The sequence below is a fragment of the Anabrus simplex genome, chromosome 2, assembly GCF_040414725.1.
Source record: "Anabrus simplex isolate iqAnaSimp1 chromosome 2, ASM4041472v1, whole genome shotgun sequence".
Taxonomy (NCBI): domain Eukaryota; kingdom Metazoa; phylum Arthropoda; class Insecta; order Orthoptera; family Tettigoniidae; genus Anabrus; species Anabrus simplex.
The window spans coordinates 80,034,826-80,062,681 of NC_090266.1; the positions used below are offsets into that span (position 1 = coordinate 80,034,826).

Genomic DNA, 27,856 nt, shown 5'->3' on the forward strand with positions numbered 1-27,856 from the left:
TGATGAACGACGAAAATACAAGAATGCTAGAAATGAAGAGGGCAGAAAAGAATACAGGCGATTAAAGAATGAAGTGAATAGAAAGTGCAAGGTAGCTAAGGAAGAATGGTTGAAGGAGAAATGCAAGGATGTCGAAGGCTGTATGGTCCTGGGAAAGGTAGATGCTGCATCCAGGAAAACCTGTGGAGAAAGGAAATGTAGGTGTATGAATGTTAAGAGCTCAGATGGAAAACCACTTCTAGGGAAAGAAGACAAAGCAGAAAGATGGCAGGAGCATATCCAACAGTTGTATCAAGGTAAAGATGTAGATAATTTGGTTCTAGAACATGAAGAGGCTGTTGATGCTGATGAAATGGGAGACCCAATTTTGAGGTCAGAGTTTGACAGAGCTGTGAGTGACCTCAATAGGAACAAGGCACCTGGAATTGATGACATTCCCTCTGAATTACTGACTGCCTTAGGAGAAACCAGCATGGCAAGGTTATTTCATTTAGTGTGCAAGATGTATGAGACAGGAGAAGTCCCATCCGATTTTCGGAAGAATGTTGTTATACCTATTCCCAAGAAAGCCGGTGCTGACAGGTGTGAAAACTACCGCACCATTAGTTTAGTATCTCATGCCTGCAAAATTTTAACACGTATTATTTACAGAAGAATGGAAAAACAAGTTGAAGCTGAGTTGGGAGAAGATCAATTTGGCTTCAGAAGAAATGTAGGAACACGTGAAGCAATCCTGACTTTACGTCTGATCTTAGAGGATCGAATCAAGAAGAACAAGCCCACGTAGGCTACATGGCATTCGTAGATCTAGAAAAGGCATTCGATAATGTTGATTGGACCAAGCTATTTATGATTCTGAAGATGATAGGGATCAGATACCGAGAACGAAGAATTATCTACAATCTGTATAAAAATCAGTCTGCAGTGATAAGAATCGAGGGCTTTGAAAAAGAAGCAGCAATCCAGAAAGGAGTGAGGCAAGGCTGCAGTTTGCCCCTCTCCTTTTCAGTGTTTACATAGAACAGGCAGTAAAGGAAATCAAAGAGAAATTTGGAAAGGGAATCACAGTCCACGGAGAAGAAATCAAAACCTTGAGATTTGCCGATGATATTGTTATTTTATCTGAGACTGCAGAAGATCTCGAGAAGTTGCTGAATGGTATGAAGTCTTGGGAAAGGAGTACAAGATGAAAATAAATAAGTCCAAAACAAAAGCAATGGAGTGCAGTCGAACGAAGGCAGGTGATGCAGGAAATATTAGATTAGGAAATGAAGTCTTAAAGGAAGTAGATGAATATTGTTACTTGGGTATTAAAATAACTAACGATGGCAGAAGTAAGGAGGACATAAAATGCAGACTAGCACAAGCAAGGAAGAGCTTTCTTATGAAAAGAAATTTGCTCACTTCAAACATTGATATCGGAATTGGAAAGATGTTTTTGAAGACTTTCGTGTGGAGCGTGGCATTGTATGGAAGTGAAACATGGACGATAACTGGCTCAGAAAGAAAGAGAATAGAAGCTTTTGAAATGTGGTGTTACAGAAGAATGCTGAAGGTGAGATGGATAGATCGAATCACGAATTAAGAGATACTGAATCGAATTGGTAAGAGGAGAGCGATTTGGCTAAATTTGACGAGAAGAAGAGGTAGAATGATAGGACACATCTTAAGACACCCAGGACTTGTGCAGTTGGTTTTTGAAGGAAGTGTAGGTGGTAAGTACGGTAGGGGTAGACCAAGGTATGAATATGACAAGCAGATTAGAGCAGATGTAGGATGCAATAGTTACGTAGAAATGAAAAGGTTAGCACAGGATAGGGTGGCGTGGAGATCTGCATCAAACCCGTCTATGGACTGATGACTCAAACAACAACAACAACAACAACAACAATGTTTTGCAGTGACTTGCAAGAAAAGATGACTACCAGTGATGTTTTGTTTATTTCTTGTAGGTAATATGGTGGATAAAAACAATAAAAGTTATCTTAATTTTACTTGTAAGGAAATAGAATTGCTTGCGCAATTAGTACAGAAATATTTATATAGTCCGTGAAACAGTGGCCTTATGAAGTCCTCCGAAATCTCCCATTGTAATAAATATTCTACCGGTGGCATAATACCGCAGTGCTATTAGTAGCTGACTGAGGGGTTCTACAGCATGATTTCTGAAACAGAAGGAAATTACTTTATTTTGTAAAATTTATACTTTTTATATTCAAACAGTTCAAAAAGTAATGTTTACATTTTTACCTTTCCGTTGCATGTTTTATTCTAGCACCGATTTGCTGAAATAGGGTTATGGCAGTTTGTTTTGTAAGCCTAAACCTATTTACAAACTCTGTTTCATTCCATATATGAGAGTAACGTGCCCTTGCTCGAAAAACTCGTGGTGCCCGTGGTCGTTCAATGATTTGAACCACTTCTTCATCATCGCTTAGTATTTCTTCAAGCAACTCAAAAATATCTTCGAGATCAATTCGTTCTGCCATGTTGTAAGGTTATGTATTCTTAAACTTCAGTTTAAACGGTAGATGAGTGGCAGTAAAATTAATCTCTAGTTAAACTGAAGATTAAGATTTATAATATGCGACTAACAGATAAACCAAAGTTTAAACTGAACCAACAGTTTAAACCTCTATTATAATACCGGCCCTTAGCTGTTCTTTCTTAAGCGCATTTTAATTTTACCACTTATTTTTACGACCGCACTTAATTTTTACTATTGTTTGAGCGACACGACAGCACAGTAATACCCCGCGTTGCCTGGGGAAATTTATTAAATGCAATTAAATGCAACCCCTACCCTCGAGCCCCTAACAAATATTATTTTTCTATTTTCTCTCCCAATTTGCCTTAACTCTTCAATGGTGAGGTATTTTATGTGCCGTAGTGTACCTCTGATTCTGTACAAGCCAAAAATAGCCCCTGTAAACCTCCGTCTCCTTTAGCTCATAAAAATAATGTGCATCTTAGTTTCTTCTGCTATTTATCTCGAACCTAAACACAGAATTTCACAAATCTGTGTGCAGCCGTTTTCCCGTGATGATGTTGATCAGAGTTGTTCGATATGGCAACCCTGTTGTCTTAACATGGGGTGGTGTGAATAAAAATGAGCCTAAGCGAGTGAGCGTGTGCTCGCTGAGTGCCTGAGAGTCTTCCTGCCGATGAGCTTCCACTCAGCATTTGCGGTGAATAAAAATGTAGGGCGGAAGCACAGTATACACTCCAGTGTCTGGAGCAGCAACTCAGTGTCACTGATCAAGGTCGTGCACGTGCCATGTATATAACACCTTGGACTGCGATAACACTTCGATGACTTCCGGGTAGTTCAATGCTTAACATGGCAGACGACAGTATGGAATTCCAGTCCGCTTTTATCTCCTTTTTAAAGGAACATACAATTACGTTTTGTTTTTTTTTTTTTTTTGCTAGTGGCTTTACGTCGCATCGACACACTTAGGTCATATGGTGACGATGGGACAGGAAAGGGCTAGGACTGGGAAGGAAGCGGCCGTGGCCTTAATTAAGGTACAGCCCCAGCATTTGCCTGGTGTGAAAATAGGAAACCACGGAAAACCATCTTCAGGGCCACCGACAGTGGGGTTCGAACCCACTACCTCTCGAATACTAGATACTGGCCGCACTTACGCGACTGCAGCTATCGAGTCATAGTTACCGGATAAGAAGCACAAGAAAACAAGTGCAATAAATTAAGTTCAGTGTGAACTACTTGGTAAATTTAACTTAAATATGTCCGTCCAACAACTATCTGACTGGCTGAATGGTTAGCATTGAGGCCTTCGGTTCAGAGGGTCCCGGTGGGAAGGGGATTTTAATCGCCTCTGATTAATTCTTCTGGCCCGGGGACTGGGTGTTTGTGTTTGTCCCAACTTTCCTCTTCATATTCACACAACACACTGCACTGCCAACCACCACAGAAACACGCTTACATGATTACATTCCTCCATGTAGGGTTGGCGTCCGGAAGGGCATCCGGCCGTAAAGCAGAGCCAAATCCACATATGTGTGGCACAATTCTCACCCGCGACCCCAAAGAGGTGGGTAAAGCGGTAGAAGAATTTCCGACCAACTACTGTTCGTAAAAAATTACAAAACATGAAAACAAGACTGAAATATAAAGTAGAATTAAAGCGTACGGGAAACTAATGCATATCGTTAAAATGATGGGAGAAGCGGCTGATGATTCTGATGAAGGGGTAGAATAACCCTATCATCGGCCGTCTGAAAGGTAGTAAATCTTAGCCTGAATATTACGACATTAATAAATTGAGGAAAATGGTCTAAGGTAAACAACAAAAATGAATTATGATGAAAATAATATATATTGACAATTGAATATAATTTTTAAGGAGCCAGATCTGCAGGACCGGACGAGTTGGTGCGGTTAAGGGCGCGCAACAGTGAGGTTGCATCCGGGAGATAATGGGTTCGATCCCCACTGTCGGCAGCCCTGAAGATGGTTCTCCGTGGTTTCCCATTTGAACACTGGGCAAATGCTGGGGTTGTACCTTAATTAAGGCCGCGGCCGCTCCCTTCCTACTCCTACGCCATTCCTATTCCATCGTCGCCATAAGATCTATCTGTGTCGGTGCGACGTAAAGCAAGTTGTAGGATCTGCAGAAGTTGTCATCTCTTCGACTTCCAACAGAAGCGTCATAACTCTGCAAACTTTGGAGTTTCTCCAAATTCGCCAGTCGTAGACAGAGTCAGGCCGTGGTACATCGACACTGGTTGAATTCTTCCTTTCCATTGCAATTGGCCTGTACATTAATGTTAGGGACGCCTTTTCTGCAAATGTAGTCATTCCCATAACATGTGGCTTGTAAATTTGTGCATGAGTACAGTCTACAGTTCCGATAGCATAAGGAAATGAAAAACGTTCTTGCCACTTAGCCTGTGCTTCCTGCATCTCAGCAACATTTGTTGGAAATTTTATCCAATAATCTGCTTTCATTTCTATTGAAGTCAAAACCTGCGAAAATGTTTTTGACACGGTGCTCCGACTTACACCGACGTCTTCACCAACTCCACTCTGAAATCCTGGGTCACCAACATAACGCAAGAAGATTCCCAGTTTTTCTTCGTTTGTTAGTGCACCACCTCTTGTTTCTTCGGAATGCCCAAGGAAATGCTCCGCTAATCATTTAACATGTTCCTTACTGAACCTATATAACACTTTGTAATCAAGTTGAGATGATTCTCTGCGAAGTTTATATAATTTCCTTTTCCGATCAACCACTGTCATAAACTCTGCCATGGTACTGAACTTGACACTATCGCTTTGAGTCACCTACTGAACTAGCTCAAGGAAACACGAGCAGGCGCTGACGGAAATGAGTGCCTGCTTTATCTTTATTCACCAGAAATCTAAAGCGCCCGCTCTGCTACTCGAGCGACTGGAGTGTGTGCTCAAGGTCACACGTCTGCTGTGAGTGATGGCTTCCGACAGGCGGTTTTTATTCACCTCATTGCGAGTGCCTGCTCTAAATTCGTGAGTAAAGAGTGCGTGCTCATTTTTATTCACACCACCCATGGAATGAGCTATAGAAGAAATCCCTAGTTACTCAACGTTGGTATAGGCGCTAGGCTCATTGGTTAGTTCAATACTCACACCCTCTACTAGGCTGGTTTCTTAAAAACAGCTGTGACGAATGGGAATTGGGGGGAGGGGCAACAAATTTACTAACAACAAAAAGTATCCGGGGTTGTGGCGCGCATATTTGTAGGTACTAGCCTAGTGTGCCACTCACTTTCTGTCAGATCTGCAACCCTCTAGAAAAAAAGCATTACTCTCTCAATTTGTACCCATTTGCAGTGAAACTCTTTTGTATTACGGTATACAAAAGGAATGTCCCTTTGAATTAGTGGCACTTTCTATTCAAAACATTTATAGTTAAGATTAAAATAAATAATGAATTTATAAATTTTAAGATTCAGTTAATAAAAATCCACATTTTAAGGCAAATATGTAGTTCTAAAAATCAGTATGACACACTAACTGTTGTATTTCTTGTAGTACTCCCTCTTGACTGTCGTTAAAAGACTTGGGGACATTCCACTAGCTACCAACATGTTCCAGGAACCCTTTAGTTTTTAGCTTATTTCAAGTGTTCAGTTTGCTTGTACGAAAAGGAATGATACAAGACTTATGGGCGAGCTTTTCTTTATTAGAAGCTGTATGTTTGGTTAACATGATTGCAAACAGATACAGTAGATATAATATGTTTTCTGAAGGCTTCGTTGAATATATGTTCAGTGAATAAAATCCTTTTTAGTTTATTATTTTCTGGCAGTGCGTTGAAGTACTAAAGCAAACAGCCCGTACGAATAGAATACTGTACGTCATGGTGAAGTCCGCCATCACTGCTGACATAGGCCTACTGTATGCGCGAGCTGTGAAGACACAACCTTCACATTTTTAAATATTCGTCACACGAAAACAACTAATTTCATTCGGCTCCTAGTGGTAAATTCGGAGATTACATACCTTCTTTGATAAGAATATACTGATATGAAGAACTATGGTGGTTTCTAAACAAGTCTGTACGAGGGATGACACTTTCGGCGAGATCGCGGAGGAATGAAAAATCGTCTCTTGGCGCTCAAAGACTTAATAGAAACCAAACCAAATCCCATGCCACTACAGCCCTTGAAGGGCCTTGGCCTACCTAGCGACCGCTGCTCAGCTCGAAGGCCTGCAGATGCCTTGTGGTCAGCATGATTCCTCTCGGCCGTTATTCTTGGCTTTCTAGACCGGAGCCGCTATCTCAGTCAGATCGCTCCTCAGTTCTAATCACGTAGATTGAGTGGACCTCGAACCAGCCCTCAGGTCCAGGTAAAAATCCCTGGCATGGCCGGGAATCGACCCGGGGCCTCCGGGTAAGACGCAGCACGGGGGCGGCTCAGAGAGTTAATAACTAAAGAAAATAAAGGTAATAATTAGCTGGTAAGACAACAGAGCTGGTGCAAATTGCTTTTTTTTAATAATTCCTATAATTTGTAGTTTCAGGCGGCTAAAATGGCATTAAAATATGTTTTCTCCACAAATGGTGTCGGGAGGGGCGGGGGTGCATCTGCTCCCCGTCCCCCATAATCACCGCCACTGCCTAGAAGGTATTTCTGATTTATTCTAGAACATCATCTTACTGCGAAATTTAAAATTTGAAAACTAGGCGACTATCTCGGCCTAGCCTGGCGTCAGCAAGACGCTGTCATAATGTTGCACCATTTTACACCTCGCGCCGAGATCTTGGCTACTTCTTACCTAAGCTTTAATTATTTATTTATAGATTTAATTTATATTTAATAAAATTATCACACGTTTATTGGTTATAGTGGCACCTGTTTCACTGTTTGACATTATTAGGCTATATTCCCCTTGGTAACACATTCTTATTGCGTTGTTCTCGGAATTCGCGGATTCGAATTACGCTCGTGTTCGTTCACTCGATATCGTTTGAGAGAAGGAAGTTGTGCAATTGTACGAACGGGACAGTTTGTCGGTGTGCGCTTCAGATTGCCATATACTTCCACTGAAAGACTTTGCGCTACCGGTATACGTTCTGATAGTCTACAATCAGTGATATGGAAGTAAGTTTTACCATCACAGTTTTGAGAGAAAACTCATCCATCATAACCAGTTTTTACACAGAGAAACACCAGTTGCAAAAATTCATAGTGAACATTTCACACCTTTTTCAATTCCATTAAGTTGTTAAAATTTAACTTTCCGGCTGAACTTCAAAGAGCATTAAGGAATTTATAACTTTAAATTATGTATATATTTAAATGCTGATCATTTCGTGATACAGTACTTTGCATCCACCTCTTGGCATAGATCAGAGCAAAGTGTAGCTTGTTCTTTTACGACCCCGACGGTGTTAGGTTGCGAGGCCTAGGGAGTCTTTCATTTTCGTGCCCTCTGGCCTTTGCCTTTCTTTGACCATTACTTTCATGTTTCGAAGTGTCGGATCCCTTCCATTTTTTTCTGTCTAATTAGAAGTTGCAGTATCATCCATGGCTGTGACAGTTTGGAAGCTGCTGGGGAATGGGTGGTGCTGAGTAATTACATTCGGAGGACAAACAGTGTGTCTGAGTGTTATGAAAGGTGTCGCTCTTAGGGTCAGTCGTGCTGCAATAGCACTTTCTGGCCCAGTGAGGAAAGCAATGGCAAACTACCTCGCTCCTCATCTTACCTAGTATGGCTCATTTTGCTGCTGCCGTTGGTTTTTGTGGCTTTCCTATTACTGCATATCTTGTGGTGGTGCTGTTTGAGGTAGAATAACAACCACGATATTGTCTGCCTGTCAGAAGAGACGACTGAATGGGGTCCAAGGGGCTCTTAACTTAGGAGCATCGGTTGGCGACCACGGGGTCCTGGCATTGCTCTCACTTTCATCCGTCCTATCTGACCTCCCTTGGTAAACTCTTGTTCTTTTATGACCCCGACGGTGTTAGGTTGCGAGGCCTAGGGAGTCTTTCATTTTCGTGCCCTCTGGCCTTTGCCTTTCTTTGACCATTACTTTCATGTTTCGAAGTGTCGGATCCCTTCCATTTTTTTCTGTCTAATTAGTGCTATGTAGAGGATGGTTGCCCAGTTGTACTGCATCTTAGAACATTAATCACTACCACCACCACCACCAGCACCACCTGACAGACAGACTTATGAATATTTATCATGTCCTCTTGATAAGATTTTATGCTTCTGTTTTTGTTAGTTAGGATCATTGATTCAAACTTTATAATATCATCTGTAATAGGAAGTATGTTCTCTTCGTAAGATGCCACTAACAAAAATATTGGAAATGCCTGTTCAAAGGATTCATATGTTAAGACCTCTAATTTACAAAACTAAAGAGAGATTTTGTTCTGTAACTGCCCGTCTTTGTATATATTGAGTGATGTTTTTAGCTGTTTTATCATTCTGTTTCTCCTTTTCAGCCCAACTTGTACCCTACTGTAGGTTTACAGACGCCAGGAGAAGTAGTAGACGCAAACTTTGGTCAGATGCCTTTTGTCTTTGACATTGAAGATATGATGAAAGAGCTTAGAGCCAGAACCCAACTTACTATCCAAGAGTTTCCTGTTCCAGACAGTCAAGGCGAATGGCAAGCTACTTTACACAAGTTAGTACTCTGTAAAAATTATAAATTTGAATATCAGTGTATAATTTGCTCATTAATTTACAATAATGTTTATAAGAATTCTCTTTTATTATATACATCTTCATTATAGACTGTTATGCCTTTCAGCGTTCAGTCTGGAAGCCTCTGTGAATTCACGTAATGCCCCCACAATCTTCTATTTTTAACTAGCTCTGTGGCCTCGTGCAGTTCTATTTCTCTTATCTTCAAATCATTAGAAACTGAGTCTAACCCCTTACCCTCTATGACCGAGACCATTATTCTCCTAGATATCCTATCCTCCTCCATTCGCCTCATATGACACCAACATTGAAGCTGGTTTATGCATACGGCTTCATCAGTGAAGTTCATTCTTAACTTAGCCTTTATCTCCTCATTCAAAGTACTTTCCTGCCATTGTTCCCACCTGTTAGCACCAGCAATCATTCTCGCTACTTCCATTTCTTGTGCGCTGTAACTTTCAGTTTTGATCCGTATTGACACGAATTACGTATCATTTGGTTCTAAGTGGTCCACCTATTCAATACAAACATATGTTAATATAACTACTACCGAGCTCGATAGCTGCAGTCGCTTAAGTGCGGCCAGTATCCAGTATTCGGAAGATAGTAGGTTCGAACCCCACTGTCGGCAGCCCTGAAAATGGTTTTCCGTGGTTTCCCATTTTCACACCAGGCAAATGCTGGGGCTGAACCTTAATTAAGGCCACGGCCGCTTCCTTCCCATTCCCAGCCCTTCCCTGTCCCATCGTCGCCATAAGAACTATCTGTGTCGGTGCGACGTAAAGCAACTAGCAAAAAAAAAAAATATATAACTACTTCCTAATATCAGTTATATCCTCATTTTTTATTTTGGTACTAGTTTCGACCTTTCTGGTCATCATCAGCCATTATAATCATTGGTACATAAAAACATTAAACACCTAAATCTATCTAAAAATATGAACCCTAGGTAAAATAAACACACACAAAAATACTTTTAAAAACACTCCAAATAAGTCTGCATAGTGATCTTGACAGCGACGATCAGATCGGCAGTCATAATTGTAAACTATAACGGTCTTGCTTTAACATCGGTGCGCATAACACCTGTCCTTGATTGAAGTTTGTAGCTTGTGGTAGTTACCAGAATTGAGGTGTATGACCATGAATGAGGGGGACTTCTGTAAAATAGATCCTTACAGACCAATAAAACTGTTGAGGCAGTTGTCAGTGGATCTTGTATTTTTGAAACCAGAAACGATGTCTGGAAAGAACCCTATTAACTGATTAATGAATGAGAGCAAAGAAAGAACTGGTAGGGAGGAGAAAATATCATGTTAAACTTACCCCCACTCACCGGGAGCTTCCAGGGAACTTTCACCACACAGTGGATCCTGTCGACTGGTTACTCGGTCGAGCTTGGAGTAGAGGACAGAGCTGGATATGGGACGGGTGATGAAGGGGAAGCGGTGGGGGGTAAGTTGTCCAGTAAGGAGCTGGTGGGGGTGGCTTGTAAACTGTTGTTATCCAGTTTTTTTTTTTTAATATTCCGGTATAATAATATCAAATAGGACGTTAGGCTTTTCTGTAATTTAAGTTATAGTTTGGATTAAAATATTGTTCTAAGTGTGTGTAACATTTCTCCAAAATATGCAGCATTGCGTAGATATAGACCGATTATTCATATCTTGCTCGACTGTGGTAAATTGATGATTTGCATCCCCCATGTGTTTGGCTATAGCCGATAAATGATTATATCTTGTACTAAAATTCCTCCCAGTCTGACTGACATACATAGTGTCGCAATCATTACACTTCAGTTTTATAGACACCGGAATTCAGATACCTGTTACAGGGGCTCACTGTCCGCGTATTATAGAAAATGGAAGCGTTATTATAATGATTAGATTTAAAGGCACTATTCAAATTCTGTTTCCTAAAAATGTTGGTGACTCTATAAATATTGTTACTGTTGGACATAAATGCAGTGTACCGAGTGAGTTGGCCGTGCGGTTAGGGGCACACAGCTGTGAGCTTGCATCCGGGAGATAGTAGATTCTAGCCCCACTGTCGGCAGCCCTGAAGATGGTTTTCTGTGGTTTTCCATTTTCACACCAGACAGATGCTGGGGCTGTACCTTACTTAAGGCCACGGCTGCTTCCTTCCCACTCCTAGGCCTTTCCTCTCCCATCGTCGCCATAAGATCTATCTGTGTCGGTGCAACGTAAAGCAAATTCTTTAGAAAAAATTCAGTGCAATTTTTTTTGTAGTTGTATCTCAACGCAAAGTAGATGTAGACCGGTTCTTGATCGTATTGAATATTTTCTCCATAAAATGTCTACTATACCCATTCTGTTTTGCTATGGCCCGAAGGGTGTTTAATTCTTATTTAAGATTATATTTAGAAAGAGGAACAGAAAATGCCCTGTATACCATGCAATAATATGCTGCCTTTTTATGCAACATACAAACACTTTATTCATAGAGATATATTTATTTCACAAGACAAAATTGTTTGTTTACACAAAGGATTGCGTTGAATCCTTGCACAAACAGCATTCCCAACTTCTTTTCAGTATACACACCTATAGTGCTATTAAAACAATGTGCGTGTTCTGACAGCTCTCAGCGTGGTAGTAGGAGGTGGCAGTTACTATGGCAACCTGTGCACACCTCCCGTTTCAGCCAATCCCAGCTCGGCATGCACTCTCCCATTTCCTACCCCCGCTGTCTTAAAGCTTCGAGAGGCGGTCGGTCCGAGTTCCACGTTGCCAATATAGTATACCGTAGCACATGTGGCTGGGCTAACAATGTCTACTTTGAGTGATATCATTGTCTGTATAGTGTGTTTTTTAAATCAACTAAATATTATAGTGCTATTGTGTTCGTGTTAATAAGTGTATCGTTATCGAGGCTGGCATTCTAGTGTAGTGTAAATTATAGTCTTCTGTAGTATAGTGTAATTTTAACACCGTCTCATTTACTGAACTCAAAATGTTGCAACCCGTTCAGAGCGCCGCTAAACGACAACGAGGGCGACCTAGAATTCATTCACCTAGAAAAAAGGCAAGCGTAATGGGGAGGCATGGCTTCGCTATTTGTGGTCAAGCTCGCGATATGGTATGTGCCTTACGGGAATATTTTGAGGCTGAAGGGAAAAATGGAGGCCCACTGATAGACGTTAACAAAGTTGTAGAAAGAACAGCAGCAGCTTTAAAATTTCTGAAGCTACAGTAATTAGAATAGGGAAAGAAAAAGAAAAGAAAGAAAAGGAGCCTTGGGAAGAAGGTGAAGGGGAAAGAGAGGGAGTGGATGTATCTGGACCATCACATGACAGGTTATCAACACGGGCAAAACCCGACTGATTAAAGCCTATGAGGAAGGGGAATGAGGAGTTTGTCTTACGATATTTGAGCTAATAAAATTACTGCTGAGCCACCTTGGAATAATAGCAACGATATTTAACGTTTTTCTAACTCTTTCATGATCGCCGTTAATGGATATTATTTTCCGCAGAGCCTAGCGCAGAACAAGAGATGTTGACTGTGATGTAGTAACTCCTGCTGGATCATGTGGCAACACAGCGCTCCCACTCCTTTGTTCGGCGCCACGTGCTGCAAACTGTCAGAACACGCACATTGTTTTAATAGCACTATAGGATGACCTGACGTGACGCGATCAACAGTTGCACCGGTTTGTTTAAACCATGCTGTTGTCCGAAACACAAATAATTCATTGATACTAAGAGGTTTCAGCATAGAAGAAATTTCCTCAGCTCGCTTTCCGCAATGAAATAATGCCAATACAGCAATACCATTCTCATACACACCCCACTCCATCTTTCATTGCTGCCTACCATTGGCACACTGCAAACCGGTTACTGGCGGAGTCATGAAGGTGACCTTGTGGATGACGACATATACAAGGACGGTTTGAAAAGTTCTCGGAATCACCACTAGATGTCGGTGCTAAAGCAACGAGGTTCCTACGCAATAATCACACATCCTTTGTGAGTGAACACATGGCACTCTAGCTGCAGGAGTGTGGTAGTGACGACTCTTTGTTGTTGTTCCCCCGTAGTGATTTGTGACAATGGAAAAAACTGAGATTCAAGCAGTGATTAAATACTTTGTAAAGAAAGGTATGAAAGCAAAGGAAATTCATGCCGACTTTCAGAACACACTGGGGGACTCTGCTCCTTCATTTTCAACTGTTGCCAAGTGGACCAGCGAGTTTAAATTTGGTTGGGAGAGCTTGGATGATGATCCGCGTAGTGAATGGCCAAAAGGTGTTAACACCCCAGAATTTATCGCAAAAGTGCATAAAATGGTCATGGAGGATCGTCGACTGAAAGTGCGGGAGATTGCTGAAGCTGTAGGGATGTCTTCTGAACGGGTATCTTATATTTTAACTGAAGAATTGGGTATGAAAAAATTATCCGCAAGATGGGTGCCGCGGCTCTTGACATTGGACAATAAACGCACCAGATTGGAAATGTCCGAACAAAGTATGGCCCGTTTTCAGTGCAACCAACAAGATTTTTTGCGCCGGTTTGTGCCTACAGATGAAACATGGGTCCACTACTATCCCCCAGAGACAAAACAGCAGTCAAAGCAGTGGAAACATGCTGATTCACCACCACCAAAGAAAGCAAAGGCAGTGCGTTCGGCCGGAAAGGTCATGGCCTCAGTTTTCTGGGATGCAAAAGGCATTCTACTGATACATTATCTTCCTACTGGCCAAACAATTACGGGGCAATACTATGCAAACCTTCTAGACCAACTAAAGGAAAAGATACACAAAACAAGGCCTGGTTTGGCAAGGAAAAAGGTCATCTTTCATCAGGACAATGGTCCGCCGCACACAAGTGTTATTGCCATGGCAAGACTTCATGAACTGGGGTACGAATTGTTGCCACATCCACCTTATTCACCTGATTTGGCACCATCAGACTTTCACCTATTCCCCAAGCTGAAAATTTTCCTCGGTGGACAGAGATTTTCTACAAGGGAAGAACTGACAGCTGAATTGGAGAGGTATTTTGCAGGCCTGGAGGAATCTTATTTTCGAGATGGGATCAAGGCATTGGAACATCGCTGGACCAAATGCATTAATATACAGGGAGACTATGTTGAAAAATAAAAGCAGTTCCACCGAGGCAAGATACTTAATTCTAGTACATTCTGAGAACTTTTCAAACCACCTACGTACAGTGTTGCCATGCTTGTTAATTTACAATTACCATACTACAGCACAATTAGATTTTACTGACAGAACTTATGGCATTACTGTATATTTTCTCCTCCCCTGGCTCTTTCTTTGCACCTGTTTATTTATCTGTTAATAGGGTTCTTTTCATTTCTTATCCAGACATCGATTCTGGTTTAAAAAATAAATGATCCATTGACAACCACCTCAACAGTTTTATTGGTCTGTAAGGATCTGTTTTACGGATGTCTCCCTCATTCATGGTTATACACCTCAGTTTTGGCGACTACCACAAGTTACAAGCTTCACTCATGGACAGGTGTTATACGCATGGATGTTAAATTAAGACTGTTATAGTTTGCAATTATGACTGTCGATCTGATCGTCACTATCAAGTTCACTACACAGACTTATTTGGAGTGTTTTTAAAGTGGTTGTATGTGTATTTATTTTATCTAGGGTTCTTGTTTTAGACAGATTCAGATGTTTAATGTTTTTGTGTACCAATTATTATAACGGCTGATGATGACCAAAAAGGTGGAAACTAATACCAAAAATAAAAAATGAGGATGTGACTGATACTAAGATATAGTATTCACATATGTTTGTATTGAATAGGTGGACAACTTAAAAACCAAATCATACTTTCATTTCTGAGACCATTGTAAAGATGGTTTTGTACAGGAGCTGTCTTCTTTCTTACAGAATACTGCTGATCGCAACTGTGTCTACCTGTTCCAGCTTTGATTTTCAAGCTAACATTTATTTCTCTTAGGTTTCTTACCTAATCAAATCACTTTAGTCTAGGGAAGGCTAATTCTTGCATCATACTTCTTGCACCTATTTTCATGTTTCAAGATAATAGATTGCAGGCTTTGAGCACAATCTGTCATTAAGACCAAGTCATCAGCATAAGGCAAATTGCTTAGTACATTTGCACCTAACTGAATCCCTCCCTGCCACTTTCTACCTTTCAATGGATGATCCATGTAAACTATGAACAATGGTGGAGGATTACAGGCTTATCTAACCCCTGTAAGTACCTTGAACAAAGAAATCAGTCTACCATAGATTTTAACTGTAGCCCAACTGTCAGCATAAACACTTTTGATTGCTTTTAATAATCTACCTTTAATCCCCTAGCCCCCACCCTCACCTCCAGTCTTTTATTATCAAGAATCAGGATTAAAGTAGCTGTATCTTATAAAAACAAACACAAAACAAAAATTTTCATCATTAATGGAGGTTGTATCCTGCTGATGATACCTACATCCTGGTTGATTAGAAGCCTTGTGTACCTTATGCTGACTTGTTAAGAGTGAAAATGTGAAGGGAACTTCCCAGGCAGTCAAACCCAATTTATAATACCATCTCAATACACTGACAATCAAACAAGTAGTTCACTTCCAATTTAGGATAGAAGTTGAATTACTTACCTGAAACTTTTTATTTATTGATTACATAAGGCATTGCATTGATATTGCCATGTGCACACTGTTCTTATCATCAAAGGTCAGTGTTGTGCTCTTTTTATACAGTCAACACTCCCTGTATATCGCCACCCAATGTAACGCCCTTCACGATGAGCCACAAACAGATATTCCTGATGAAAGTAGCATAGTAACAATGTCGATATAATGCCACCCCTGCCCACCATCCACCATTGGTAACACAGGTATAGGAGTGTCATACGGTGTCAAAGGTGTGTTCGATATATCACCAACTGTTAATTTAACATTATCGTCAGGAAACCGGGAACTTGATATTCCAACGGAAACATGGCTCTCGCCTAATCCCTTAGGAATGTGAACAGGCTGGATTCTACCGATCCTCATGGGTAGCTCAAGTGGCGTTGGGCAAGGCATTTACTGTAGCTGGTCTTGAAGAATGGTCATGGACTGTCTCTGAGAATAGCTTTGGAACACCGGACAAAGCATTTTCAGGGTAAAGAGGTCGGCAGTAGTTCACCTAGACTTGTTACGAACTTCATTCCTGTCTTTGTTATCTGTCCTGATCGCAAAATTTAGTACGATTAATAAACAAACGCAGCGCTCCACCATCTGAGCCGAGTGGAGCCGAGCTAAGCTGAGTTGCCCCGAGACAAAACGCTGGTCCGAACCGAGTCGGAACAATGCACAGTGCACAGAACCTCTGCGCCTCGTTTTGCACGCATCAGATTTTGGGCGTTTGAGAGGCCATGGTGTAAGGTGAAACCAAAAAAGTGTGTGGTTATGAAAAACAGTATTCCCCTGATAGTAGAACATGGCAAGCCATTTTTCAATGTTCTCAATGTGAAAAATGGAACTGCAACCAGTAAGGTTATTAAGGAACAAGCAAAGTTTATTGGTGACAAATTAGGCATTACAGACAGGGCATATAGCCATGGACAGCCATTTCATTTCATACATCATAGGCTGATGCAGAAAGTGAAGCATGGTGAGATGGTGGAAGTTGACCTGGCAGTTGTAAAACAGGGCCAAAAAAAAAAACTTTCAGCAATCATTAAAAATTACGATGTAAGTGATGTGTACAATATGGATGAAACTGCTTTATTTTATCATATGAAACATGATGAAGCAATATCAAATGCTACTGTATGCAAAAGAAATCAGTTTTTTTTAATAACTGTTACGTTCTTCAGGCTGCCAAATCTGATTTTGGGTAATAAATTTATAAACTATCTTAAAAAGAAAACGTACGGTAAGAGTATTATACGAGGGCGGGTCAAATATAAGTGGGAATTATTTTTTAAAATTTATTGCATGAACCAAAAAAAATACACATATAGAAATCACTTTTCTGTATAGTGCCCTGCTTTTGATACACATTTTCTTCATCAGATTTTTGATGCCATCCTGATAGAAAGGAGAGGGATGTGTGCGAACCCAGTTGCGCACGAACTCTTCTACACTTTCATCATCATTGAACCGCTGTCCTCCTAGGTCTTGTTTGAGTGGTCCAAAGAAATGGTAGTCACAGGGCGGTGAATCTGGACTGTACGGAGGGTATTCCAGAGATGTCCAGTGAATTTCTTCCTGTTTATCCCGCGTTAAAGCGGCAGTATGCTGCCCTGCATTGTCATGGAGAAGAATGACGTTTCGAATCGGTTGCCGGCGTCGCTTGTTATGATACGCAGCTTTTGCTTCATCCAAAATACAACGGTAATAGTCTGCATTAATTGTCCTTTGTTTGTGAGGAAAATTCACCAACAAAATACCCGTGGAGTCCCAGAAAACGGTTGCAAGCACCTTTCCAGCAGATGGGCATGTTTTGGCCTTGACCGGACCTGTTTCGTCTCTTCCCCGCTACTCCATGCTTGCTTGCTTTGACCCTGGGGTGTAATGATGCACCCAAGTTTCATCACAAGTCACAATAAGATACAAGAAATCCTTTCCTCCCTCCTTGTAGCGATGTAGGAGTCTTCGACAAACTTCCTGGCTTAAGTTTTTTGTTCCTGGTTGAGAAGACTAGCAACCCTCCTGGCCTACAATTTTCTGAAATGGAGTTCATCTTGGATGGTGGTTTGAACACTTCTGTAACTTATTCCTACGGCTAAAACAATTTGCGAAATTTTTATTCGCCGATCTTCAGCAATAATATCATGAATGGCAACAATGTTGTCTGCAGTGATGCTTGTCTGTGGTCTCCTTTCATGATGTTAATTTTCCACAGCTTCTCTTCCTGCCACAAATTTTTTAGCCCACTCATACACTCGAGTCTGCGAAAGTGTTTCTTTCCCAAACTGTGTGCAGAGCTGTCTCAAAATTTTGCAACGTTCGGTGCCCTCTTGCGAGAAATTTGATAATGATGCGTTGCGCAACAGACGTGTGCACCTCTTGCTCACTCATGGCGTACTGAAGCAGCCCAGCTCTCCACCATCGTTTGCGCACGCAAACCCCTTCTCCAGACACCTCCATCAACATCCTGGCAAAGCCCCGCCTCAAAATTATTACTAACAGCAGCGGTACATTCAAATTCCCATTTATATTTCATCCACCTTCGTACTTGAAATGATATGGCTTCAGATATTGCAAACAAAAAAATGCAAGGACAGAATAACGTAGCATTTTGTACCAGTAGCAGTGCCAGTGATCATTAAGTCTGCTAAACCTTGATGTTTCAAAAATTTTAACCCATAGGTTTACATTAGAACAATAGAAAGGTATAAATCACCGCTGTCGAATTCGATAAATGGAGCAAAGATTTCAATAATGACATGAGAATTAAGAGTCGCGGTATGTTATTCATTGTTAATAATACGCTGTGTCACATAATTCCGTCTAGTATAAACATCAGGGCTGAATTTCTTCCACCTCAATGCACCAAATATCTTCAGCTTTTTGATGGGAGAATAATCAACAGTTTCAAAGCACATTAGAGGTGTTCTCAAGTAAAAAAATACCAGGGCCATCCAGAAATTAAGTTTCCCTATTTTCAAAAAAGGACAACATAGTTACATGAAAAAATTTATTGGCAACCAATACAGCAATGTTAGAGCTATTTTTCGACATAATCACCACCAGAATTAAGACACTTCTCATATCGTGGGATCAACTTTTGTAAGCCAGTGTTGTAGAAGTCTGTTGCCTGATAATGGAACCAGCATGTGACATTCGTCTTCAGCTCTTTGTCCGTGTAAAAATGCTGATAGGACAGGAATTATTTGAAATGCAAGAAAAAATGAGAATCACTCGGAGGAAGATCAGGACTTTTCAGTGGATGATCAAACACCTCCCATACGAACTCCTGCTGAACAGTTGATGAGTGTCAAGACATATGTGGCCTAGCATTGCCATGGATCAGCACAACACCTGCACTGAGCATTCCACGCCTTTTGTTTTGAATGGCTCATCACAATTTCCATAGAAACTTTATCACAGATTGAACCTCACAGGCAGCGGGAGAAAGAATATGAGCCGCCATTTTGAACCACTGCTGCTGTGCTACTGACACCAGGGGGGACTTGTCCGGCCGGTGTATGATTTCCACGTCATAGATCTGTCGTCATAATTATATTCATTCCGTGCTGATAGAGAATACCTTAAATAAATTGGGGGTATATTTTCCACCTAATCAATACTTCAATATATGAGTCGCCTAAAAGCAAAACGGATAAAGTCCACTTTTTACAAAAAATGAGATAATGGTAGAAATATATCGGTAAAAGGTGTGTCTACTGAAGCATGTAATAATATACTAGCAAAATCCATGACATCCTTAAGTATTTCCCATTTAAAAACTCAGGTTAGATGCAAAACGGATAAAGTCCACTGCATTTTAAAAGCAAAATGAGTAAATGACGCTTCAACCAACCAGAACCTTACTTCTATGGCACGTGACAACAACATATAACATGGCTACCATTATGCTAAAGCTACATGCTTTCTACTAGTGCTTTATTCGTAGTTTTATATCAGAGATTGCTTGCTTTCCATTTTTGAAAATGGAAGTATCACCTTCTGTAGTGTTTCCATCAAAGGCGAGAAAGAAAAGAGTCAATCTCAGTGCGACTAAGAGAGCTGTTGCAAAAGAATTGAGATACGTAGCTAGCTTGCTTTCATACAAGGGAACACACTAATGTTGATGACAGGACAATGATAGCTATGCTCCGAAAGTGGCTCCTGCAAGCACCAAGAGACGTAGAGGAGGTACAGTTAATTTTTCCAGTAAGAGGTCATTCCTTCATTCTCCCTGATCGGTTATTCGGTCTCTGTGAAAAAGAATTCAAGAAGAGAGAATTAATTGAAGATTCACAAACCTACATTAACATCATTGAAAGATTTTCAACCATTCGTCAGCCAGGGATTGACATGGATACATTTAACTGGAAACAAGAGGCAACAGAGCACATGAAACCTATTCAACAATGGCACTTTAAATTCGCACCTTACAAGCGCTACTTTTTCAGACGAACAAAAAAGTCTCATCTCATGGTCCTTGTGGATGGGGAGCCGTTTTACTATCATAGAACTGGAACCTACAGATCCCTGATGAAAACTAAGAAGAATGTATCAGCTATAAACTCTTCACCTGTTCTGAAGAACACTACTTCAGTCAACAAGAATAAAGTGTCAGGTGAGAAAAGGCTCCTTGAATAGCACTTTGGCTCTGACTGGAAGTTGAGCCCATCACTGAAATTCTACGTTGACTTCTTCGACTCTTGGGAGAGTCATCAGTCAGATGTCAAAGAAAATGTTGATAATGAACTTTACAGTGCAACAGAGGAAGCTCCTGAACCGTGTGTTTAAATGTCTACCCAGAGCACTCTTAAACCATAGTGAAAGAAACGTGGATATTATGTCTTCTTGTATTTTGTGCTTTTAATAAATAGTAGCAAAACGAGTAAAATCCACACTGCTTACATGCAAAATTAGTAAAGTCCACTTTTAAAACAACAACAACAGTCTAAATAATAATACTACTACGAGTATTATTACTTGTTCTAATAATCAGTGAATTTTTTTTGTGATTTTATGCTTATATTTTGTAAGCAACTGCTTTAATGGAAGGTGGTAGTGGTTTTTTGTCATTTTCTCGAAATGTGCTGGAGTGGACTTTATCCGTTTTGCTTTTAGGCGACTCATATGATAGAAAAATATCCTTGATCAACGACTGCATGACATCATCAGCTTTAGTACCAACCAGTGTAGCTTTGTCAAGGGTGCTGGAACAACCGATGCAATCTTTGCTGCCAGAATGCTCATTGTAAAGCACCGAGAGAAACAACAGCCACTGCATATTGCCTTCTTTGATCTTGAAAAAACTTTCGACTGTGTTCCACAACATGTGATCTGGTATGCACTTAGTGACCATGGTGTACCAGAAATGCTAGTCGATTGGATCAAGATGCTGTACACGACACCTGAAGTCGTGTACGTTGCGGTGTCGGCTTCCCAGTGAAAGTTAGTGTACGCAGAGGTCCCGTACCCAGACGAGGATTGCAGTGTCAAATTGAAGATTGGAACAGCTGCCTCTCTCTCAGTATGGTCTTAGACTGAACAAAAAGAAGACCGAATACCTGAAGACCATCCCAAGCAACAGCTCCATCCAAGTTGATGGAGAGACCTTACAAAAGACTATAAGTTCAGATACCTAGGATCTCGCCTACAAACTGATGATGGGATAGGTGATGAAGTGCGAAGTAGGATAAAGGCAGCATGGACGAGATAGAGGGAAGTCGCAGGCGAACTCTGCGACAGAAGGATGCCACTACATCTGAAGTCCAAAATATGCTGTATGATATTGCATTCTGTAGCTGTACGCGGTGTTGAATGTCAACCAGCTGACAAAGCTACGGAGCACCAATTACACAACATGGAAATGTGTATGTTCCGTTGGTTGATCGGCATCGCACTCCTGCATCATGTCAGAAATGTCACCATTCGCCAACAAATGCCCATCACTGAGAACGCATGGGAAAAACATCTTCAGTGGCATGGTCAAGTCTTGCATGCTGCACGTAGAACAGTTGCCAATTTCACCCACTCCTTTGAAATTAACGGGCAACATCCACGTGGGTGTCCAAAGCAGTGCTGGCAGGACAGTAAATGCTGGTATGAAGACTCTCAACTTAAAGAACACACGATTGCCAAGATCGTGCAAAACGGTGAGCCATAATTAAAACAGTGGACCCTGCACCAGCAGGAAAACTCTAGGAGGAAGAAGAAGATTATATATAGTACACTGGGTAGGGTTCCAGAAACGTCTGCTTTCATACAACATTTTTTTTGCTAGTGGCTTTACGTCACACCGACCCAGATAGATCTTATGGCGACGATGGGATAGGAAAGGGCTAGGAGTTGGAAGTGGCCGTGGCCTTAATTAAGGTACAGCCCCAGCATTTGCCTGGTGTGAAAATGGGAAACCACGGACAACCACCTTCAGGGCTGTCGATAGTGGGATTCGAACCCACTATCTCTCGGATGCAAGCTCACAGCTGCACATCCCTAACCGCATGGCCAAGTCGCCCAGTCATACAACATACAAGATGCCAGGAAGATTCTATAACAACATCAGGAAGACCTTTGTAAGTACCTGTTCTCTAATTGTCTTGAAACAAGCTTATCACTATGGCACATAACCTAAAATGCCTACAAACATCTAGAATATTATAATAAATGTCCTTCATACATAAAGTTTCCAGAGCTCTCACACACACACACACACACACACACACACACACACACACACACACACACATGCGCATCGGGGGTTTTTCCTAAGCAACTTGGGGAAAGCGGACAGTTATGTACAAGTGATAAAATTATATCACTTTAACCTAACTTCCCTTGTGTAATATACATATAAGCAGAGGTTTCCTGAATGACTTTGAATACATCAAGGGTTATTCGCAACCAATAAATGTAACCTATAATACCTGAGTTATATTCTCCTGATTAAAATTAAATACATAACCTAGCCTATAATACTTCCGTAATCAACCCCCTATAACTTAAAACAATTCTTCAGTTTTTGCCGACACTTCGTAGGATATAAATTATGTTTTGGCTCGGCGTCTTCACCCATTGTACCTCTTGGATCTGGATCTTCCTCTGATTCTGTGAGCTCAGTTCCCTCCTGGCCATGACCGGATTGCCCCATGTCCACGGTCGTCTGTATCATTCCGTCATCCGCCTCCCCTCCGGCTGGATGAGATTCCGTCACTGCTTCTGACTCGCCCTGGACTCAAAGTTGTTGTTTCACTGCCTGCTGCTCTGTTGCGTGAACCTTTTCCGGTGGAGTGTTCCTCTGCAAGTACACCCCGGTTTCCTCCTCGTCATGACCAGATTGCTCTGTGTCTGTGATTGTTGGTGCCACTCTGTCATCTGCCTCTCCCTTCCATCTGGAACAGATTCTATGCATCTGCCTCCCTCTGACTCGTATGTGTTATTTCACCACATCCTGCTCTGTTGTGTAGACGTTGTCCAGAATGGTGATCTTCAGCAAGTACACCCCAGTTTCCTCCTCGTCATGACCGGATTGCTCCGTGTCTGGGATTGTTGGCACCGCACTGTCATCTGCCTCCCCTTCAGCTGGAACAGATTCTCTCATTGCCTCCAGCTTGCCATTATATAATCTAGCCATTCGTCCACTTCAGTAGGGAGACCTGATCCTCTTCTGTGCCACGTGCCTTGGGCTGGGTAAGCGTTTTCTTCTTGGCCAAAGCATGGTTGCCCTGCTGCTGGATATGCTGCCATTCAGTGAGGGAGTCTTCCATGTTGTCTTGCCCAGAAATTAGTAACAATTGCATCCTCCCCCATCACTGATGCAATGTTGATGGTATCCAGGGAACAGTTCTACAGGGTATTTTCCGGGGAGACTTTCCTTCATGACCTGAGGGTCCAATTGCCCGATATTTGCTGGTAGACTTGAAGGTAAAACTGTCTCACTAATGCAATGTGGCCTCTTCTTCCACAGTGTGTAGGGTTGAGGAGAAGTACCTTCTGCTTTAAAGTGGAAATATTTCCTTCAGTGTGCCCAAACTGTTCTGACTTTACTCTGATAACAAGTAACTGTTCTGTCAAGTTAACTTGTAAGATCTCTTGTGAGCTCTGCTGCAGGAGTTATGAATTTTGTTGTAAATTTTGAGATTTTTGTACCTGGAGTTGTGAATTTAATGAATTTATGTTAGTAAACATAATCCTCACCACCACATTGAAGATCCTCCCTTAATGATTTCACCACCTTAAAAGTTGTCACACACAATACTCGGAAATCGCTCTTCACCATCATTCTTTTTATGTCAAAAATTTCATTTTTGGTCCGTACTGAAACGAAATTTACAATCGAAAATAAAGGCAGGGTTTTCCACCTGTTCAATACTACAAAATAGTGAAATTATTAAAACATCACATTTTTGTTGTCATTCTTGGTACCGGTTTCAGCAACGTTATTTGCCATCATCAGCCTAGGAGATTGTTGCAGGACATTTTGATAGCTACATTAAAATATTTATAACATATGTACATAAACAGAACCTTCTCAAATAAGATTTTTATTTACAATTGCATTGTAATACACCATATAATTTGGAAGTTACAAGGGAAATAGTTTTGAAAAATATACTTTTGAGAAAATGAGCTGAAAAGTTATATGACCCCTGTAAAGACACAGCAGCCTTCCAGTGGCTGCTAAAATGGTCCTGGAACATAGGATGTTCCCTCTAAGGAAGTTTTCTCAGCTTCATTTTCCAGCTTAATCTTCTTCTGCTTTGTCTGGCCTCTTTTGTGGCTTCTTGTACGATTTTTTTTCAGCAGACTTTATACGCAACACATCCTTTTGCAGCATTGCATGTTCACAAAAGATACCAGGATTCATGCCCATTTTTTGCAGCACAGCCAACCTACTCTTCACTCCATCATTAAATGTCATAACTGTATTATTTGTGGCAATTTTCACAATTGTCTTTCCACAGAATCCAGTGTTTGGGCACACTTTCCAAGTCCTAGCATTGAGAGACTTATTAGCATTCTGTGTATAACCTCCTACAGTTCAGTAGCAACCAAATCCTTGAAAACAGGCTTAATCACATCCATAAATGCTGAAGGTAATGTGTTTTTGAGTTTGTATTCTTGAACTGTGCCTGCAGTGACAGCTCGCTGGTACAGGCACTAGGAATTATATCCTTTTGAGCAGAAGTAATGAAGTGGATTTTCATCGGATGAGCTTTTATGGTACCAAATAGCCTAGACAGCAGTTCACATATCATATAATGCTGTTGAATTAGTTCTTATGGCAATTTCATAGTAGATCGTCAGAGTATTTATTGCAGAATCTGTCATTCTGTTTTTTCAGACAGTAATTTGCCATCTGAAAGTTTTTCCCCTTGAATTATTTCTTTAGATTTCTCAGTTGTGTGCCCATCCTTTTCTGAACTTGGCCAACACATTCAGCTTTGGTTATTGATACACTAGGACCCTATGGTTGCATATCTGACACAGCTTTTGGTGACTTCGTGTCACAATCACCAATGTATCGTACACCATATCTTATCTCACAACGTTCAGAGTTCTCTAAATGGCCTATGCAATGCCTAGCATTTTAAGTCATAACTCCTAAACTATTGCATATACAGTAGAAGTCCGTTATAGCGAGAATTCATAACAGTGAAAATTTTACTCGCTATAACGGATTGTCGTTATATCCGATTTTTAAATAAAAGTCGGCAAACCCAACATGCACTTTAAAATTGGTATGAAACGGCAATCAGTTTGTTCAAAACTTGCTTTTCCGCAGATGATATCCACACTGCGGCTTACTTGTTTGTTATTTTTCGTAATCCGATACTACGTGAAAGTGTATGTTTAATTTCATTCTGAAAAAATATAGTACCGAATTTCTCCAAATCCAAGATGAACCCCACTTTTTCCTTCATTTTTTTTTTTATCAGGCTCAAAAAGAAGTTTGTAAAATCATATGATTGCCTTGTTGTACAGTAGGCCTACGCATTTTTAGACTACTTTTAGACGCCGAACATTGACTTTCGTCATGCCGTGTGTTTTTTTTCGGCTGCACAATTATTCTTTATTTCCGCTGGTTTAAGGGCCATTAACTTAACATTGGGATCATAATACCAATGAGAACTCGCTGACAATTTTCCGGCTAAACCTATTCCATGCGTCTCTACAACACAACGATCCATCAGGAAATTATTCTTGCTGTCTATAACACTGTTACTTTTACGCAGCGTCAGATATGACCGGCTACTGCTACACGCACGTCTCGCTTGTCGGGTTCGGCCAAATTCAGCGGCTAGCGATGTATAGGCTTAATCGCGAACGATGAAAGTCAACGAAGGAGTTTATTGGGCCACAGTACAGCCATTCCGGCCTTGCGTTTTTCGTGCACATGCCTCACAATTTCATCTTCGACTTCTTTAAAGCGTCCTTGTTGCGGATCACTGAATGCATTTTTTGTACAGTACGCATTTCTTTTAGCTCTTTGTCTTCACGCTAACGCCAAATATTGACTTTGGTTAGGCCTATGCCGTATTTTCTTGCGACTGCACAATTATTCTACATTTCGGAGTGTTTAATAAACATAAATTGGCATCATAATATCGACTAGAACCCGTTGAAAATATGCCGGCAATACCTTTTCCACGTATCTTTACAATACGACTATCCATCACGAAAATATTCCTGCTGTCTATATACCTTAATTTTACTAAGCGTCAAGTACAATATACGCGTTATGACTCTGCCACTGAGTAGCCATGGCTTTTCTAAGAATTCGAAGGGTCGCATGTTTTGATGCCATTCTGCAGATTTGAGAAACACACAGGCACTGTACAGCCGGTTGTCGCGGCTAGCGATGTGTAGCCTAGTAAAGAGGCGGTCATTTATTGTCAACGAGTTTTGTGCGCGTGTGAAAAGAAGCAGCGTGGTTATCGCGGTAGTTGCCAGTGGTATCCATTAACTTACTGTTAGGCCGCAAATGCAACAACCCTTGAGTTTTCGCATGAGATTCTGAGGGGGGGAAAAAAAAAAAAGGCTTCGATTCGGAGAAATACGGTATCACTCCAGATATTTATGTGGCAAACACCTCAGCTTTCTTCTTCAAACAGCGTCACCTAACCTAACCGTATATGTAGCCGATCATGAAAACATATTTGAAACGCATGTAGAGAAATAAACTCCTCGCGAAAAATGTAAATAGCCGTAACTAGACGCGATAAGATATGAAATATCCTCTGAAACCAGTGATGTAATCTGCCATATCTTGAGGTGTATCCCATTCTTACTTAATTTCCGTATATAACATTAAAATAAAGATATCGTTTACTTCAGTCTTTATTTTTAACGAGTTAACTGCTATCGGCCACGTTATTTACGCATTTATTACGAAAACGTGTTATCCTCTTTCATTTCGAATTTTCCTTAGAGAAGAGCAGTCGATGGGTATTACTAACAAACTCCAACATTGCCTTTGAATGTCAACGAGAGTGCTCGCAAATGCACAAAGTGAGAAAACTGTACCGTACCGAAGATGTTCGATCGCATTTTGTTGCAAACATTTCAGTTTTCTTATTCAAACAGCGTCACGTATCCTAACTTAACCGTACTATACGTATGATGAAAACACACTTCAAGCGCTATAAATTTTCATAATAGCCTTTCCGTAATTTAACCAGACGCAACAAAATATAAACTAACCTCTGAAATCAATTAAGCACTCTGCCATATCTCGAGGTGTATCCCATTATTACGTAATTGCAGTATTTAGCCTCAAAATTAAGCGGTCGTTTAGTCAGCCTTAATTTTTAACGAGTTAACAACCGTTATCGGACACGTTATTTACGCATTTATTACGAAAATATGTTCTCTTTCATTTCGAATTTTCTTTACGGAACAGCTGTCGACGGATATTACTAATCGACTCCGACATCGCCTTCGAATGTCGACGAGAGAAGTCGCTAGTGCACATAGCGAGGAAACGATGGCGAAGGTAATCGATCGCATGCAATATCATTGCTGGGGTGCATAAATATCGGAAACGGAAAAA

General features: G+C 40.9%; 1 protein-coding gene across 2 annotated transcripts in view; it reads left to right on the top strand.

Moving 5' to 3' along the window:
* Positions 1–27,856, top strand: part of RanBPM (Ran-binding protein M) — a 250,198-nt gene that overhangs the window by 161,084 nt on the left and 61,258 nt on the right. For both annotated transcript variants that reach the window (XM_067140189.2, XM_067140190.2), the window contains one exon: positions 8,962–9,146. In XM_067140189.2, coding sequence (XP_066996290.1) covers positions 8,962–9,146 — 185 coding nt within the window. The remainder of the gene's footprint in view (positions 1–8,961; positions 9,147–27,856) is intronic.